The sequence below is a fragment of the Lactuca virosa genome, chromosome 6, assembly GCF_052849685.1.
Source record: "Lactuca virosa cultivar CGN04683 chromosome 6, Lactuca_virosa_CGN04683_v6, whole genome shotgun sequence".
NCBI lineage: Eukaryota > Viridiplantae > Streptophyta > Magnoliopsida > Asterales > Asteraceae > Lactuca > Lactuca virosa.
The window spans coordinates 258,652,055-258,671,666 of NC_136431.1; the positions used below are offsets into that span (position 1 = coordinate 258,652,055).

Below are 19,612 nucleotides of genomic sequence, written 5' to 3' on the forward strand. Positions count from 1 at the left end.
TATATATATATATATATATATATATATATATATATATATATATATATATATATATATATATATATATATATAAAATTTTGCCCTTATCTTTTAGGTGCTCTTACTCTTCATATAAAGTTTAATATAGTTTAAATGGAGCTTAATAAACCAACTTATCTCATATATAAATGTTGAAGTTTGATTCCATTTATAGATGAAGTAATTTCTATTCAAAAATTATCCTAAAAGTCTATACATTCAATATAAGTTACCTTTGATGACTAAATTCCAAAGTTACAATGCAATATACAGTAAATTTATATCTAATACTCTCGTTTCTAGTTTAAAATTTGTGCCCGTATGAAAAGCATGAATCTTATACAAAGTTCATGAATTTATGGTGTGCAAGCCCGCAAACCATGACTTTTAAGATTCGATTCATGGACCACTACAAATTTGGTCACGCGTTAGGAACCCGATCTACGAACATGTCTTGCTTTTCATGCTTAGCAGCTAATATTGAATATTTTAGTATTTATATTCGCTAGGTGACACCAACGACCACCGCCACCTCTATCTCTCTCATATGTCACCTTGCCTAGTAGTGACAAAACTCCATTGCATAAATCTCTTCACATTCATCCACCTCCTCATTACTTCACCTCTTCCTTTCTTAATTCTTCTCAACTACACACATTATCAGAAGAAATTGATCATTCTATGAATAAACAATGGGGAGAGTAAAATTACAGATCAAGAAAATAGAAAATACAACAAATAGGCAAGTTACTTTCTCAAAAAGAAGAAATGGGTTGATCAAGAAGGCTTATGAGCTATCTGTTCTATGTGATGTGGATGTTGCCCTCATCATGTTTTCTCCCTCCGGAAGAGCTAGCATTTTCTCTGGAAGTAAAAGGTAAAAAGATCAACCTTTAATGCAAAATAAATCCCCTTTTGAGCATATATTTTGTGTTGTTTTGGAGCTTTATTCTAACCGCCCATTGATTATTTTCCTAAAATTCTTGTTTGGGTGTTTGATAGTATCGAAGAAATTATGGCCCGGTACATAAATCTTCCCGATCATGAAAGAGGAAGGTACGCATTAAGTAGTGTCAATGTTTTAATTAATTTTTTTCCATAAATTTGTTTGGTATGAATGACTCTTCTTTGGATTTTAACTTTTTCTACTATTTGTGTATGTGTACTTTGTTTTGCTTGTAATCTAATTTGGATCCGTATTGATGCATCAAAAATCATCTGAAGGTTGCAGAACCAAGAGGTACATATTTTTACGCATTTGGTTGTCACGAATTTATCATACTACTATAGTAATATGATGGTATGGAGTAGTAAATAAAAAAACTATAAACTTTGGATCAAATGAGCTAATTCGATCTATATTTAAAGCAGTACCTGGAAAAGGCTTTAGGAAAGTTGAGAAGAGAAGCACAAGATCACCGTATTCAAAACCAAGCCAGGTTTTTCCTTTGTTTCTAAAATCACAATTGAATACATCATTCTTATTACTTATATTTTCCTTCTCTACTTCTTTTTGTTCTAGGTATTTCAAAATTAATGATGTTGATTTTTGACTAAAGCTTATAACTTTACTAATTTATTTAATTTGATCTCAGAAGTAGCCTATCAAATGCAGATTCACAATTTGAGGTACATCATATTGTAGCCAATCTATTTTATATAGATTTTTGGTTGTTTCATTACCAACCATGAATCATTGCAATTTTATAACTGTATTTTACTTTGTTACAGGGAATTCAAAAAGAAATCATCCGATGCAAGTCCCAGATGATAGAAATGGAAAAGCGTCTCAGGTAAATATCTTTATGTTATTTGAAGTTATCTTATGAGAATGTTATAGCGATTAATTCTTATGTAACTCAAGTCAATATACAATTTACATTACTAGAAAATAAATTTATCTAACTCATACTTAAATAAATTTATCTTGTTTATAACCCAGTTATACAAAGACAACACATGTTATTAGTGTAATTATCATGTAACTTTGTTAAAAGTTTAATGGCTAAATCTATCTTATGTTGTATGTGTGTAGGATGTTTGAAGGGGATCCTTCTGAAATTACAGCGTTGTGTGAAGCTGAGTATCGGGAAGAAGTTCTTCAGGAGACTCTGAAACATGTTCGTCTTCGCAAGGTACATGTGTACATAACATGATCATATTATGTTGATTCAAATGTGTGTGTGTGTATATATATATATATATATATATATATATATATATATATAATGAATATAAAACTAATTTGATCTGTTTGTTTCAATTAACTAGCAAGTTCTAGTTGAGAAGTATAACTCGACAGATGCAGAATCTACTACACAGGTATGTTTACACAACTTTGAAAGATAAAAGAAATAAAACTAAAACGATATATACATATATATATATATATATATATATATATATATATATATATATATATATATATATATATATTATCTGTTGAATTTGTTTATCGGTTTTATAGCGCATAAACATTAATAACATGGTTACTACAAACCCAAGCAACATGTTTGACTGGCTTCCACCGAGAGAACCTCAAGTGCAGATCATGAATTTTATGAACTTCAATGGGATTCATCCTCATAGGTGATTGTAAATATATGTATAACTTTTTATGAACTTCAACAGTGTTGAATGTTTTAAGAAAATTTATTCTTTTTAACCATTATATGCAGACAAAATGAGAATGCAAACCGAGCTAGTGTGATTGAGAATGATAACAATGTGAATGTTCAACGATCTGAGTTTGGACAAGTTATTGATATGAATCTATCTCCATGGACACAATTCTATCCCTCTGGTATATATGCTTGTTACACTTCCTTTATTTTATTTGCACAAATATACCAATTAAAGTTTTAAAAATGAATCCACCATAACTCTTCGATTTGGCATGTAGGAAGTGGCCCTATGATGATGACACAACCTGGAGAACGGTCATTCAATGAAAATTTCCTCCCGCAATTTTCTCCATGAAGTCAAATTAGAAGCGTTAATTATATTTCCTCCCAACAGTTTTCTCCATAAAATCAAAGTAGAAGTGTTAATCTTTGATAATTTCCTGTCGTACTATGTTTTTATATTTTCTGATGTCATTTTAGAATGATGAACTCTAAGTTATATGTATATATATATTTTATTTTAATTAGTAGTTATATGCTTCATGAATGCTTTATTGATGCATGAATGGAGATTCCTTAAAAGATTCCAACACAAATTTTAGGGTCAAAATTGGTTAAAAACTTATATTTTTAAATAGACAATTAAGCTATACAAATATGAGCAAAAAAAGCTAAACATATTTCTAACTTTTATATTTCCTTTTTAAAAACTAAGAGTTAGTATATTGGAGTTAATAACAATGTTTGTATTGCATACCTTATCTTATTTATAGAAAAAGTGACCATAAGTAACATAGAGAAAAGACACAAACATCAAACTAATTCACCTTAGATCATAACATTGCACCATTGATTGATGGATTAAAACTCATTAAAAGCACATATGATTTTGACTTCTTTAAAATTGATGTTACATTGAAAATGTTTTATTTACACATGTACTGAGTATTCTTCTAGGATTCTAATCCTTTGGATTAGCCATTTGCATCAAGATACCTATTAACAACCAAACAAGGTGTGCCTGCAGGTGTTGCTACAAACATAAAAGCCAACACAAAACATTTATAAATCATATTAAATCACCTTACTTAGAAAAATATCATATGAATATTCTTGTATGATTATATACACATGTAATCATATTGTTATTATATTATTATGTTACTTACAACATGATGCACATATGGTGAAAAAGTCAAATCACTTCAATACTTTCATTCTTTCATGAGATGGTCAAACCTCAAAATAAAAATAGTAAATAATGTTTACAAGTATTAATATTAGCACCACATTTGTTTAATTTGTATTCTGGACAACCCTAAGTCGCTCGCTTCTTAGGTTTTTGGTTTTCCAGATGGCTTCTTCATGGTGATAGATAAATTCATGTTCAATTTCAAGGCGAGACAAAAAATAAATAACTTTTCCCTATATTCCTTCTCGTAATTCCTTAGGAGTGTGGCAGATATGAAGTCATTATATAGCTACCTTGTGCTGAAGGGAGACGTGGCCTGAAAAAGACAACATGGAAAGTAAATTGCAACAACAGACTTATGGACATAACAAACTTATTTGAACAGTTATATATTTTGTATTAACTAGTTAGCAACTTGATCTCATAAATAAGCGATATATTTTTGGTGCGCTGCACTTTCACTTGTTTGAATGTTGTCATCCTCATCATCATCTTGTACATGGTTATTTGCAAGTGGCATATCGAGTTGAACGTAATTATATAAATACTCATCACTTAAGCTCTCTTTTCGTATAAAATTATAAAATGCAAAAAATGTAATGATAATGTTTCATTGGTTAACCGACATAAATGGAACCATCTCTTTTGTGCACGGAACCATGCTTTCAATACATTAAAATCACACTCAATGGCATTTTGAAGTTTTGCATATACGTGGTTAACATTTTCTTTGTTGTTCGATGCATGTCTATACCAGGAAATACCTTACATTACGACACCAAACCATAAATATTCGGATATGTGTATACGCAAAATCACAAAGATAATATTTATCTATTTAAATAATATTTATATGTTTAGATAATCAGATAATTAATGTTTAAAATAAAGTATAGATATGTTATAAACATGAACATAGCTGATGGTGGAAACAAGAATAATGCATCGGAAGATGGAAAACCTTGAGCAAAAAGGTGGTGGAGCTTGTGAAGGTGCAGTGGCTGCACCGCAAGGGGTCGGAATGGACTTAGGAGCATGAGGAGGAGACGACGGACCATTATCTAGGATTGTTCGAGACGGTGGACTTCGAGGACGAAGTATGATTCAAGTGGGGGAGAATTGTAATGCCTAGTTCCTGGTATGTATTTATCTTTGCAATTGTTATATTTTTCCTTGGAGAACTCCGCGAGTTGGAAGCCTCAACTCGTCGAGTAGAAGTTGTCTTGACTGCGGGGTTTTATGAGGCAACTTGACGAGTTGAGGTGCCTCAACTCGGCGAGTTGGCCGCTCAGGAGGAAACCCTAATTTTAGGGTTTTGCTGAACTTAAGAAAATCTTTTATGTTTAAGGGTTGAGTTGAGTCGATATTCGGAGACGGGATCCGTTTAGCCACCTTTCTGTATTCGAGGTGAGTTTCCTTACCGGGTTTAGCGGGTCGAAGGCACCAAGGTCGTCCCATGTTTATATTATGTTGTTAGTATGCTAGTTGTCTTCGTCACTCTTGCATGTGCTTGTATGTATTTCGAGCTAAGGCTCAATGTCGGGCGGGTCCTAATGGATTTCTGTATGTTATGTATCTATGTTATTATTGCATGAGTATGTGTTTACGTTGATATCAGTCATTGTATGTTGGGCGGGGCCCATTTTACCGAGCTCAACTCGATGTCGGGCGGGTCCCACTATATGTTTATTGTATGTTTGATATGTGGTATTTTAGGGGAACTCACTAAGATTTGTGATTACGGTTTTTAGTTTATGTTTCAAGTACTTCTGGTTCCAAGGGGAAGAGCTTAGGATGACTGCATCGCACGCACCATTAAGATTCCGCAAATGATGTTTTACTCTGATTTTATGACAACTGATACATTGGTTTTTAACTTTTTATTTGAGATGATTGGATGTTATTGGAATCACTATTTTATCTATTATTAAAAACAAAATTTTTGGGACCATATTTTTGGATGTTTCAAGTTGATATTAGAGCCTTGGTTTGAGGTATTCGGGCACAATCTCGGGTGTGTCTGAACTCAAAATAAGGACTTAGTAGAAAGTTTTAAAAGAAAACATTTTTATAAAAAGAAGTTCTAAAAGAGAAAAGGGTGTGGTGTGTTAAATCAGCCGAGCTCAAGTAAGTTATCCCAAAATACCCATACATGCTTATATATGATATGAATTATGAATTGTGAATTGTGAATCACATGCTAGATTAGGGCTAAGGATCTAGGAGGGATGCCTTTGTATGCATGTTGTATGAGCTTATAGATTTGTATGCTAGTACTGATCAGCCAACGATAGGATGACCTGATTAGGTTATGTTCAGTTATGTTTACTTGATGCCCGAATGCTGCTTGCTTTATGCTTTTAGGAGTTCTTGCAAGTCTTAGCTAGTTAGTAAGCGAATATGCAAAGTTACACATTACGAAAACTAAATAATTTCAGAAGGTTAGGTTTAGCTCTGTTGCACAACTCTTTTTTGAGTCCAACCGTTATAGGGAGAGACCTCTCATTCGAAAAATTATCTAGTATTTGTAATATGTAATTGTATTCGTGAGCTAGTTAGAGAAGGTTAGCATGAGTTCCTTCTGCAGCTGATGGCAGATAGTGGTGTGGAGTCTGCCTTAGGAAAACTTAGGATGAGATTTAGTGTTGGGAGCCCTAGCTACGAGGGATTTGTTGGTTATAGAGTAACTTGGCTGAGTGAAGGCACTTTTTGAGGAAAGTACAGATAGATGCGAAAGGTGATATGGGCCCATATTACTGGAAGTATAGGATCCGTACTCGATTCAAGGAGGGCTGTAATGAAGCCAGGAAGCTTATGTAGTTATGATTTTCCCGATATGCGCATTGATTCTTATTATGATAGTTGTATGATCTATTTTTAGTATGGTGGTATTGCGAGGCAGGCCAGTGGGCAGTTTCGGTGTCGGGGAGGGTTCAGGCTCGGGTTCTGGAGCCGGGCAGCTTGATGACCAGATGAGGGAGTTCATCTCGTATGAGATTACGTGCAGTATCCTTGATCAGACTCCTGTGATCTTTGGCTCGGTCAAGGAGGGTATTCTGGAGATTCTTGATGAGAGATTGAGCGCCTTCCACGTTGAGATTATGGCATTGATTGGGACGCGCTCTTTGACCTTCGGGAGTTTCGGGCATTTGGAGCGCCAGACTATCATGGGGCCACGAACCCGGCATGTGGAGCGCCAGACTATCATGGGGCCACGAACCCCATTGCGAGCAACAGGTGGTTGGCAGATGTTGGCAACGCCTTTCGTACTAGTCGTTGTCCCGAGGGGGACAAGGTCAGACTAGCATCCTACCTCCTGAAGGACCAGGCTCGTGATTGGTGGGAGGAGGTAGGGCATGCTGTAGGAGGTGATGGTATTGATTCGATGACCTGGAGTGATTTCTCGACTAGGTTCCGAGCCGAGTTTGCACCGGTGATCGAGGTGCAACAGCTGGAGCAGGAGTTTCAGGATCTCAGTCAGACTGCTGAGACAGTGACTGAGATCACCGCTATGTTCAGGGAGAGGGCACTTTTGGTTCCGCAGTATGTGGCGGACGAGGAGATGAAGAAGGCCCGGTACCACAAGATATTGAGGAGCGACATTCGGCAGTTCGTTAGCCGATCCAGCTGCAAGATGCTGGAAGACATGATAGCGAGGGCTAGGGAGAGGGAGATTGAGTTAGAGATTGAGAAGAAGAGGAAGCTAGGTTCTGCGATGAGTGTTGAGGGTTCGGGCAAGAGGCCCAGTGTATCTGATTCTCGACCGAGGGGACAGCAGGGTCGTAGCCGTTGTGGCAAGTGCGACAAGATGCACGAGGGGACGTGCATAGGGGTGGATTCTGGCTGCTTCAAGTGCAGCCGGACTGGTCACATCGGCAGAGATTGTACTGCTACCACCCCCACCACTCAGTTATCTGACCTGATTTGCTTCCAATGCAATCATAGGGCCACAAGAAGGCCCATTGTCCGAGTTTGGCTACGGCAGGACCGGTGTCAGCACCCGGTCCTGTGACATTAAGGATTACTGACAGCCGTTAGGTCCGGGCAGATGCGCCAGCGGCGAAGAGTAGGGCGTTCAAGCTGACTACAGAGGAGGTACGAGCAGCTCCTGACATGGTGACAGGTATGTATCTTCTCCTTATCTCTGTAATTATACCGAATAGTTGCTTATGATTATGTGTTTTATTTTAGGATCATTCCTCGTGAACAATATCTCTGCCTTGGTATTATTCGATTCATGGGCTACCCGATCTTTTGTATCTCTTACGCTTAGCAAGAGATTTACTAGAGCTCCAGGGGAGCTAGATCGTCCTCTTGATGTGGAGATTGCTGATCATAGGTCTATTCAGGTTGCGAGGGTTCATCGAGGGTGTACACTTCAGTTATTCAGCGAGAAGTATTCAGTTGATCTGGTTCCCATTCCTTTGCGCGGGAACAAGGTTATCGTGGGCCTGGATTGGTTGATCCCTAATGGGGTAGTGATCGAATGTGAGTAGCAGTTGGTTCGGGTTCGGAACCTAAGTGGGGGAGAGTTGGTGATTCAGGGTGAGAGACCGCAACATGGGCCGCTTATGTGTTCTGCAGCGAGGGCTAGACGTTACCTTCATCAGGGTTGTGCATGTTTCGTCGCCTATGTCATGGATACCCAGGATCGGGGTAAGGCGACCGTGGACGATATGTCGATTGTGTGTGAGTATCTGGATGTACTCCCGGAGGATATGCCTGGTGTTGAGTATTTGAGATATTGAAACTGATATGGCATATTTGGTTATTTAGGGAAGCCTTTTTAGGGTTAATCATTTTATGATTCCCAACGGTGCCTTTATAGTAGAAGTTCTTAATCGAGCTCTTCTAAGGCATTTGTTTTATATTAGGCATAGATTTTATATTTATGGCATATATTTTTTGTTCCCTATAAATAATCATTAGGTTTACTTTTGGTGTAAGCTTTTTATCAGATTAGGGTTTTCTCTGTACGTTCATCTCATAATCAATATACACGAAAAACCTTTATCAGATTACTTGCATATTGTGGTGATTGATTCTTGATTGTTCTTGATATTCCGCATTCGTCATCTCGGATTTATTCCCAACAAGTGGTATCAGAGCGGGTTCTTGTAGATCTCAGCGATTTTTGCAAGAATCGATCTTGTTTATGGCGATATTTTATCATGAATCTCACCTTGTTCTTCAAGTTTTGTAAGTTTTCTGAAAAGAAAAAGTCTAATATCTCGTTTTTATTGAAAAATCTTGTTCAGATCTGTTATCTTCTACTCAATATTTCATTTGATTTGTTCTTGAATCGAGTTCTGGAAGAAATTTAGAAGAAAATTTTCGTGTTTACTTGATTTTTCGTGTTCAGATCCACTTTTTCTTTCTAAAATCCATCTCAGATCTGTTTTCTCTCGCTAAAAACCCTTTCAGATCCGTTTTTCTCTCTCTAGAATCTTATCAGATCTACTTTATCTCTTTTCAAGTTCTATAATTTGTTGAAGATCTAATGGATAAAACGAATCTATTATTTGACTCCATTTTAGAACTTGGATTAAAGGTTACTAAACCAATCTATGGTGTTAACAAAGTGACCATCTTTCAAATCAGTGGTCGATCTATGTTTAATGATATTCCTGAGTTGTATAATCTTCTTGTTGATAAGAAAATATCTAGATACTCATATGTTAATCACCATGAGTTAAGAGAGGATGAGAGAATAGTAGAACAATTTCATATTATATATGAACATTTAAATCGGGAACATAAACAGATGTTGAAGATAAAAAGGGTTGAAAAAGAAAAAGAAGAAGTTCATGTTGTTCTTCAAGTTTCTGAAGAAAAAGTGACTCCAGATGTTCTTGTTGAGGGGGAGTCAAGTGGTTCATGTTTTTCAGAAGAGTTACATTCCGAATCAGGCACTTCAGAAGATGAATCTCAAAGAAATTCATCTGAAATCGTGAAAGTGAAGACATTCTGTTCTATTGGAACTCAAACAGATGGTTCTTTATGTTCTGATGATATATTTGAAGGAATGATTCCTTACAGAAAGCCAATTCTTCAAGAAATTCATATTTACCAAACTCCAAAAGTTTGTGTGTCAAAGTCTTCAAATGTTCAGATTCAGAAAGAAGAAAAAGATGTTCAGATCCGAAATTTGTTTTTGAAGTCTAGAAATAAGAAAAGGAGGAAGAAGAGAAAGAACAAGAGTAAAATGAAGAAAGTTTGGATGCCCAAAGTACAAGTACCCAATGCTTGTGGAAAAGTTCAGAAAGCTGAAGTCAAGAATGTTCAAAGAAAGTTCCATTCACATTTTTCTTCAGATGAATATGGTAAAAGTTAGAGAAAAGAGAAAAGAGTATTTGGTTGGTTCAATGAAGTTTTTGGAAATTTTTGTTTTCCAACTAAAAAGAGGGTATTATTTTCAGAAGATGATAGATTTTCTTCAAATAAGCGGGTGTGCAAGAAACCAACTTCAATGTTGAACCTTAAATGGGTACCAAAAGTCCCATAAAAAGTTTTGACCTTTAACAAAAAAAAAACGTAAAAGGGATAAAATCTTGTGAAATCTGGTGGATTTGAGTCAAAGATATGAAATCTTGTTGAAGAAATCAAATTTTTTTTGGTTGGGAATGACAAAAGTTGAAAAAGTTGACAAAGATGGGCCTAAAAGGACATTTTCTGCAAAAAGGGGGTAAAATTCTGACATGTTGCAATAAAAAGAGGATACTAGCTGTCAGGTGTATTTTTAAAAGGGGCTACTTTCAGAATATTGAAGACGCTTATGAAACGGAGATGACGAACTCACAAGCGAAACTCAAGTTAAGAAGCGAAAGTCTCATTCTTTGCAGTGGAATTGTCAAACAAGAAGCGAAAGTCTCAGTCAAGAAGCGACACTCACGATTAAGAACCGAACTCACAAGAACCGAACCCGAATCTACTGTTCATAGGCGAACGTTCGGTCTATTTCGCTTTGGGTATGAAATTGAAGCGAACCTTTATTTGGATTTGAAGCGAACCTGCTTTCGGTCCTTGATCAACTTTCGGTCCTTGATTAGCTTTCGGTCCTTGATCAGCCTTCGGTCCTTGATTAACTAATTTGGAGCGAAAGTCACAGTCGACGCTGAAGGTTCCAATCGATTGTCAAATGGGTGTCAGAACTTTTGTGTATCGACATCATATGTAAACGAAGGTTCATATTATTTTAGAACCACAATTGGATCTTGAAGCTTCATTCAGAAATCGAACAGAAGAATGTGTTTCTAGTAATCGGACATGATCGACCAATTTCCATCGAAATTGTATTTGGAATCGATATTACCTTTAAACGTTATATTCAGAAATCGGAATGTTACGATCGACATTTTATTTCAGCCTCATACTCTGAAAAGGAAATCGGAACATCGCATTCAAAATTGGAATTACATGTGTTCGGAACTTGACGTGGTAATTGGAATTTCACAGCATTAGGAGATTAATTTTGTTGGGAATCGGCATTTGTGGAATCGTAATCTGCCTTTGACTTTCTAGAGTCAACCAATGCGTTTCTCTGCAATTTAATTTGGAGAAGATGACTCATGTTACACTATCGGTCCCTAAAACTTCAGCTATTTTACAGTTTTGGTCCCCTGTGTTTGAACAAATTGGCAGCTTCCATTTACTTTCACAAGTCAAACGCGCGTTAATCTGATTCAATGAAGATGATGGGTAAATTTACATTTCCTGTCCCCGAAGTTTGCGTGGCTTGACTGATTTATCCCCATATCCCAATATTTCACAATATTTTTGGGATTTTACCACTTTTATCCCTTCTTTCCAAAAGATTTTCACTTCTTATCCTTTTTCTCTGGTCTTATTCTTTTTAAACCCTTCTAAAATAATTGCTTCTTATTCTATTCTTTTGTCTAAATTTAAAAATCGAAAAATACAAAATTATTTTTTGTTATTTTTCCGGTTTGAATTTTTGAAGATTGGGTTTATTCTAAAGGGATTTATTTCATCAAATCTGACGGGTTTTGAAGATTGTTGGTGATTCTTCTTAACTTTCCGGATTCTCTCCATGGTATTTGTTGAAGATTCAAGGGGGAGTGATGATTATTCAAGGGGGAGTTCGTATTTGGAAGATTATTTTTATTTCTCTCGCTTTGAAGACCCCATGTGCTGATGAGTATCACAATTTAGGGGGAGAAATGCCAAGAAGATCGGAAATCATGATCTTCATCAGTTTCAACATCTAGGGGGAGATTGTTGAGTATTTGAGATATTGAAACTGATATGACATATTTGGTTATTTAGGGAAGCCTTTTTAGGGTTAATCATTTTATGATTCCCTACGGTGCCTTTATAGTAGAAGTTCTTAATCGAGCTCTTCTAAGGCATTTGTTTTATATTAGGCATAGATTTTATATTTATGGAATATATTTATTGTTCCCTATAAATAATCATTAGGTTTACTTTTGGTGTAAGCTTTTTATCAGATTAGGATTTTCTCTATACGTTCATCTCATAATCAATATACACGAAAAACCTTTATCAGATTACTTGCATATTATGGTGATTGATTCTTGATTGTTCTTGATATTCCGCATTCGTCATCTCAGATTTATTCCCAACACCTGGGGTACCTCCGGAGAGGCAGGAGCAGTTCAGCATCGATTTGATTCCAGGTGCGAATCTGATAGCCAAAGCACCATATCGGTTGGCTCCTCCCGAGATGCATGAGTTGTCTACACAGCTGCAGGAGCTGTTAGACAAGGGATTTATTAGACCGAGCAGTTCGCCTTAGGGAGCCCCGATTCTGTTTGTGAAGAATAAGGACGGATCCCATCGAATGTGTATCGACTACCGGAAGTTGAATAAGGTAAACCTGAAGAACCGTTATCCCCTCCCAAGGATTGATGATCTTTTCGACCAGCTTCAGGGTGCATCTTGGTTCTCCAATATTGATTTGCTATCGGGTTATCATCAGTTGCGAGTCAGGGAGGAGTATGTACAGAAGACAACTTTTCGGACTCGCTATGGCCATTATGAGTTCGTGGTGATGCCATTTGGGCTCACCAATGCTCCTGTCGCGTTCATTGACCTCATGAACCGCGTGTGCAGACCGATGCTGGATCGGTCCGTGATAGTCTTCGTTGATGATATCTTGGTCTATTCCAAGACGCAGGAGCATCATGAGGAGCACTTGAGGGAGGTGCTTGAGACATTGAGGAGGGAGAGACTTTTTGCAAAGCTCTTCAAATGTAAGTTTTGGTTGCGCGAGGTGTAGTTCCTGGGGCACCTTGTTAATCAGAAGGGTATTCTGGTCGATCCGGCCAAGGTCAAGGTCGTAATGCAGTGGGAGGTTCCGAGGTATCCATCTGAGATTCATATTTTTCTTGGCTTGGTTGGTTATTATCGGAGATTCATCCATGATTTCTCCAAGATTGTTATTCCGTTGACCCGACTGACCAAGAAGTCGGTGGCATTTCGCTGGGGGCCTAAGCAGCAGGTAGCATTCGAGACTCTTAGACAACGGCTGTGTGAGGTGCCGATTCTATCTTTGCCAGAGGGTTTCAATGATTTTGTGGTCTATAATGACTCGTCGATCATGGGTTTGGGTGCAGTTTTGATGCAATGGGGTCGCGTGATCGCTTACGCTTTGAGGAAGCTGAAGCCTCATGAGGCGAATTATCCGATGCATGATCTGGATCTGGGGCTGTGGTTTTCTCCCTCAATATTTTGGCGGCATTACCTCTATGGAGTTCGTTGTACTATTCACACGGACAACAAGAGCCTGAGGTACTTGATGGATCACCGAACCTGAATATGAGGCAGCGTCGTTGGTTGGATGTGGTGAAGGATTATGATTGTGAGATCCTGTACCACCCGGGTAAGGCCAATGTCGTGGCTGACGCTCTCCACAGATCTGATTCGTGATATATGCTTGAGGATGACAGTGATTACTCCGTTGTTGGAACGGATCTGGGAGGTGCAGGTTGAGGCTATGAAGGAAGAGCGCCAGAAGTGTGAGCGGATAGTAGGGCAGGTGGCATCCTTCGATTATGATAGTCGGGGATTGTTGACCTTGCATCGGAGGGTCTGGTTTCCTAGTGGGGCGGTGTGCGCCAAATCCTGATGGAGGAGGCTCACAAGTCGAGATTTTCCATTCATGCCGCGGCGACGAAGATGTATAGGGATCTTTTCCCTGATTATTGGTGGCCCTGTATGAAGAGGGATATAACATGGTTTGTGGAGCGGTGCTTGACTTGTAGGAAATTCAAGGCCGAGCATCAGCGACCTCACGGCAAGATGCAGCCGTTGGAGATTCCCGTGTGGAAATGGGAAGACATCACGATGTATTTTATCACGAAGCTTCCCAGAACAGCGCGCGAAGTGGATTCTATTTGGGTCATCATTGATCGATTGACCAAGAGCGCGCATTTCATCCCGATCCAGGAGAGTATTTCTGCAGAGAAGCTAGCCAAGATTTATGTTCGGGAGGTGGTGGTACGTCATAGGGTGCCGGTATCAGTAGTTTCAGACCGGTATGTTCGCTTTACTTCCATATTTTGGAAGTGGTTTCATGACGAGATGGGTACTCGTCTCCATTTCAGTACAACTTTTCACCCGCAGACCGATGGGCAGAGTGAGCAAACGATTCAGACTCTTGAGGATATGTTGCGTACGTGCGTATTGGATTTTGGTGGGAGTTGAGATACGTAACTTTCGTTAGCGGAATTTTCGTATAACAACAATTATCACGCTAGCATTGATCGACCTCCTTTTGAGATGCTGTATGGGAGGAAATGTAGAACCTCGATCTGTTGGGGTGAGGTCGGTCAGCGAGTCATGGGGAGCACCGAGGTGGTACTCAAGACTACTAAGATGATTCAACAGGTTCAGAGCAGGCTTCAGACATCTCAGAGTCGGCAGAAGAGCTATGCTGATAAGCGCCTGTCAGATTTGGAGTTCTGGTGGGAAATATGGTTCTCCTGAAGGTGTCACCTTGGAAAGGTGTCATCCGGTTTAGGAAGCAGGGCAAGCTGGGCCCCAGGTATATCGGTCCTTTCAGGGTTTTGGTTTGGTTGGGACGGGTTGCGTATTGTCTAGATCTTCCATCCTAGCTCAGTCAGATTCATAGCATATTTCATGTCTCTTAGTTGCGGAAGTGTTTGGTGAATGATTCTACAGTTATACCCTAGGAGGATATTCAGGTGGATGACTGCCTGAATTATGTTGAGAGACCAGTGGCAATATTAGATCGGAAGACGAAAACCATGAGGAACAAGGTGGTGGAGCTTGTGAAGGTGCAGTGGCTGCACCGCAAGGGGTCGGAATGGACTTGGGAGCCCGAGGAGGAGATGAGGGTGCATTATCTAGGATTGTTCGAGACAGTGGACTTTGAGGACGAAGTCTGATTCAAGTGGGGGAGAATTGTAATGCCTAGTTCCCGGTATGAATTTATCTTTGCAATTGTTATATTTTTCATTGGAGAACTCGACGAGTTGGAAGCCTAAACTTGTCGAGTAGAAGTTGTCTTGACTGCAGGGTTTTATGAGGCAACTCGACGATTGAGGTCCCTCAACTCGGCGAGTTGTCCGCTCAGGAGGAAACCCTAGTTTTAGGGTTGTGCACCCTATTTAAACACCTTAAGTCCTAGGTGTTGGCCTCATTTCCAGCCTCCATAGTCCCTAACCCTAATCTCGAAACCTTAAAGACCTTTTTTAGTGTTGTGAGCTCTTTGTGAGTGTGTTTTGGTGTGTTTGAAGCCCTTGGAAGAAAGAGAATGTTGGTGCAAGGTGGTGATTCAAGTAGGAGCCTTCAAGATCTTGATTATTTGCACCATTTCCAACATATTTCGGGTATAAAGTTCTAACATTGATCTATATTTGATTAGATCTCTTTTTGGGGTTAGTTTTGATGCTTTTAGCCATGTTTGGGTGGTTGGTGGCGTTGAAGGACGTCCCAAGTGCTATTCTTCCAGATCTATGGTCCTCTTGAGCTCTTTTGGCATAAAGGTGCCAACTTTATGGTCTTAAGGGCTCCATACATTTATTGAGTTCATCTTATAGCTTCTTTTGAGCATTTGAGCTTCTTCTATGTATACTTGAAGGTAAAGTTGGAAACTTTACGTGGTATTTCAGCTCTTAGGGCCAGATCTACAGTTTGGGGTTATGCCTTTGGTGATTTAGTGCTTATTGATTAAGTCCTTACCCTTTTAAGCCTAGGGTTTGGGTTTTGAACCCATTTTGGTGGTTCTTAGGGGTAAAGTTGGAAACTTTACCCTTCTTGAGGCTATTTCAGTTAAGATCTAAGTCATGAAGCTCCTAGTTTTGTTAAGGAAGGCTTAATGGATTAAGAGGTTGAATATTTGGTGAACTCGACGACTTTATGGAGGAACTTGGCGAGTTGGATCGATTTCTCCTGACTTTGCAGACTGTTAGATAAACTCGGTGAGTTGAGTCAACTCAGATTGTTGACTTTGACTTCGACTTTAGTCTTTGACCAAGTTTGACCTATAAGGGGGATTCTGGGCATTTTGTGCTGAACTTAAGGAAATCTTTTAAGTTTAGGGGTGCAATTGAGTCAATATTCGGAGCCGGGATCCATTTAGCCACCTTTCTGTATTCGATGTGAGTTTCCTTACCGGGTTTAGCGGGTTGAAGGCACCAAGGCCGGCCCATGTTTATATTATGTTGTTAGTATGCTAGTTGTCTTCGTGACTCTTGCATGTGCTTGTATGTCTTTCGGGCTAAGGCTCGATGCTGGGCGGGGCCTGATGGATTTCTGTATGCTATGTATCTCTGTGATTATTGCATGAGTATGTGTTTACGTTGATATATGTTATTGTATGTTGGGCGGGGCCCGTTTTACCGAGCTCGACTCGATGTCGGACGGGGTCCGAAGCCGGGGGGGAGGGGCCCACTATATGTTTATTGTATGTTTGATATGTGGTATTTTGGGGGAACTCACTAAGCTTTGTGCTTACAATTTTTAGTTTATGTTTCAGGTACTTCTGGTTCCAAGGGGAAGAGCTCGGGATGACTGCATCGCACACACCATTGGGATTCCGCACATGATGTTTTACTCTGATTTTATGATAATTGATACATTGATTTTTATTTGAGATGATTGGATGTTATTAGAATCACTATTTTATCTATTATTAAAAAAATAATTGGGACCATATGTTTGGATGTTTCAAGTTGGTATCAGAGCCTTGGTTTGAGGTATTCGGGCACACTCTCGGGTGTGTCTGAACTCAAACTAAGGACTTGGTAGAAAATTTTAAAAGAAAACATTTTTATAATAAGAATTTCTAAAAGAGAAAAGGGTGTGGTGCGTGCAATCAGCCGAGCTCAAGTAAGTTATCCTAAAATACCTATACATGCTTATATATGATATGAATTGTGAATTGTGAATCTCATGCTAGATTAGGGCTAAGGATATATGAGGGATGCCTTTATATGCATGTTGATGAGCTTATAGATTTGTATGCTAGTACTGATCAGTCAGTGATAGGATGGCCTGATTAGGTTATGTTCAGTTATGTTTACTTGATGCCCGAATGCTGCTTGCTTTGTGCTTTTAAGAGTTCTTGCTAATCTCAACTAGTTAGTAAGTGAATATGCTAAGTTACGTATTATGAAAACTAAATAATTTCAGAAGGTTAGGTTTAGCTCTATTGCGCAGCTCTTGTTTGAGTCCAACCGTCGTAGGGAGAGACCTCTCATTCGATAATTTATCTAGTATTTGTAATATGTAATTGTATTCGTGAGCTAGTTAGAGAAGGTTAGCATGAGTTCCTTCTGCAGCTGATGACAGATAGTGGTGTGGAGTCTGCCTTAGGAAAACTTAGGATGAGATTTAGTGTTGGGAGCCCTAGCTGCGAGGGATTTGTTGGTTATAGAGTAACTTGGCTGAGTGAAGGCACTTCTTGAGGAAAGTACGGATAGACGTGGAAGGTAATATGGGCCCGTATTACAGGAAGTAGAGGATCCGTACTCGATTCAAGGAGGGCTGTAATGAAGCCACGGAGCTTGTGTAGTTATGATTTCCCCGATATGCATATTGATGCTTATTTTGATAGTTGTATGATCTATTTTCAGTATGATGCTTATCTTGATCAGACTCCTGTGATCTTTGGCTCAGTTAAGGAGGGTATTCTGGAGATTCTTGATGAGAGATTGAGCACCTTCCATGTTGAGATTTGTGGCGTTGATTGGGACGCGCTCTCTAACCTTCAGGGAGTTTCGGGCATGTGGAGCGCCAGACTATCATGGGGCCACAGACCCTATTGTGAGCAGCAGGTGGTTGGCAGATGTTGCCAACGCCTTTCGTACCAGTCGTTGTCCCGAGGGGGACATGGTCAGACTAGCATCTTGCCTCCTGAAGGATAGGGCTCGTGATTGGTGGGAGGAGGTAGGGCATGCTGTAGGAGGTGATGGTATTGATTCGATTAATGGAAACTATCCCTCTTTCAGATTAATGGCACGTCCGCACCATTTTTTATCCCTTTCCATGGAATTCGTTGGAGCACCACTTCATCTTCTTTTTAAGCTTGAGCACTCATTTCATCATTCTCAACATAATTTGATATCTCATCATTCTCAGCATTGACATTATTTGGAACACAGTTACCTTCGTTCACATATTCAACATTGGTATATCCTTATCATAATGAGTAAACATTGTTGGTGATCCACTATTAGTTACATAACAAACTTCCTTCAAATGATGAAGATCCCATTAAACAACATCATGATCTTGTTCTTGGAAAGTCATCTTCATGTAAAGATTTGAACAAATTGTTGGTGTTCTGAAACCAACAAAAATAAAGCCTTCCTAGTTGAATCGGCTTCGGGTGACTGTAGACTACTTCTTCAGCTAGACCAAAGGGTAGATGAGTCAAGCGATAAAGATAAATAGGTGGCTGTCATAGATCATTTCAAGGTCATGAATATCACTGAATCTTTCAGTCTAACACACTCTTTTAAAAAAGGTAGACGTATAATATATATATATATATATATATATATATATATATTACCGAATCCATTCTCTTATGTATCATAATCATTTACGGAAGGAAGAGCCATTAGTCGGTTTTCACATACCTGTTCTAACCAATCATGTAAAGTGAATCAAGGAAAGGCATGACGGCATGAGGAGAAAGCTGAAACATGTAAAAGTGGTAAATTGTTGTTGCAAAATTATTCTCTCATTGTTTTGTAAAGGTTCATCGGCGGTTTCGTTGGGGTTCTCCTACGAAAGAAGAAGAAACGATGGTAGCAGACGGCAAGGGAGGCGGCAGATAATTTAGACATTAGCAATGACAAAATATGAAGAAGTGAAGAAGGAATGTCGTGCTTCATTTGGAAACAAAATCAAGGGATTTTTTTTTAATTCTCTAAATTAAAATGAGGGTATTATTATCAATATCTTAAGTTTTCTGTGGATGGAAAAAAAGTCTCTATGGCAAAATTAGCTCCTTTTAGTAAATTCGGAAGCAGAGCTCAAGATCCCATTATAGATTTTCTTTAAGATAGATTTTAGTGAGATTGAGTTTTTGACTTGGAAGATCTTAAAATCTAAAGATCAAAATTGATATCAAGATTGAGATCTTAACAACATTGACTAAAATTAACTATATTTTACCCTAAAAATTAAGATATTTTTAAGATTTTAAACAATAATTGACTTTTTTATTATTATTTATTTTTAATTTATTTTTAATTTTTTAATAGAAGAAAGTAAAATAGTAAATGTATATGTTAGGCAAGTGATTTCTACGGTAGCCAAAAGT

The 19,612-nt window shown here is 38.5% G+C and overlaps 1 protein-coding gene across 1 annotated transcript; it reads left to right on the forward strand.

Moving 5' to 3' along the window:
- The first annotated feature begins 710 nt into the window (after window positions 1-710).
- On the forward strand, window positions 711-2,997 carry LOC145122475 (agamous-like MADS-box protein AGL66). The gene is made up of 11 exons (XM_079058075.1): window positions 711-895; window positions 1,021-1,074; window positions 1,243-1,258; window positions 1,390-1,457; window positions 1,620-1,647; window positions 1,750-1,811; window positions 2,054-2,159; window positions 2,290-2,340; window positions 2,486-2,607; window positions 2,697-2,821; window positions 2,921-2,997. The coding sequence occupies exons 1-11, from the start codon at window positions 711-713 to the stop codon at window positions 2,995-2,997; spliced, it is 894 nt and encodes a 297-aa protein (XP_078914201.1).
- Window positions 2,998-19,612: the final 16,615 nt, after the last annotated feature.

Bases quoted from the DNA above. Each gene is read 5' to 3' on its own strand.
- LOC145122475 (XM_079058075.1), top strand. From the start codon at position 711: ATGGGGAGAGTAAAATTACAGATCAAGAAAATAGAAAATACAACAAAT. The intron at 896-1,020 runs GTAAAAAGATCA...GGTGTTTGATAG, and splicing joins ATTTTCTCTGGAAGTAAAAG to TATCGAAGAAATTATGGCCC. The intron at 2,341-2,485 runs GTATGTTTACAC...TCGGTTTTATAG, and splicing joins ATGCAGAATCTACTACACAG to CGCATAAACATTAATAACAT.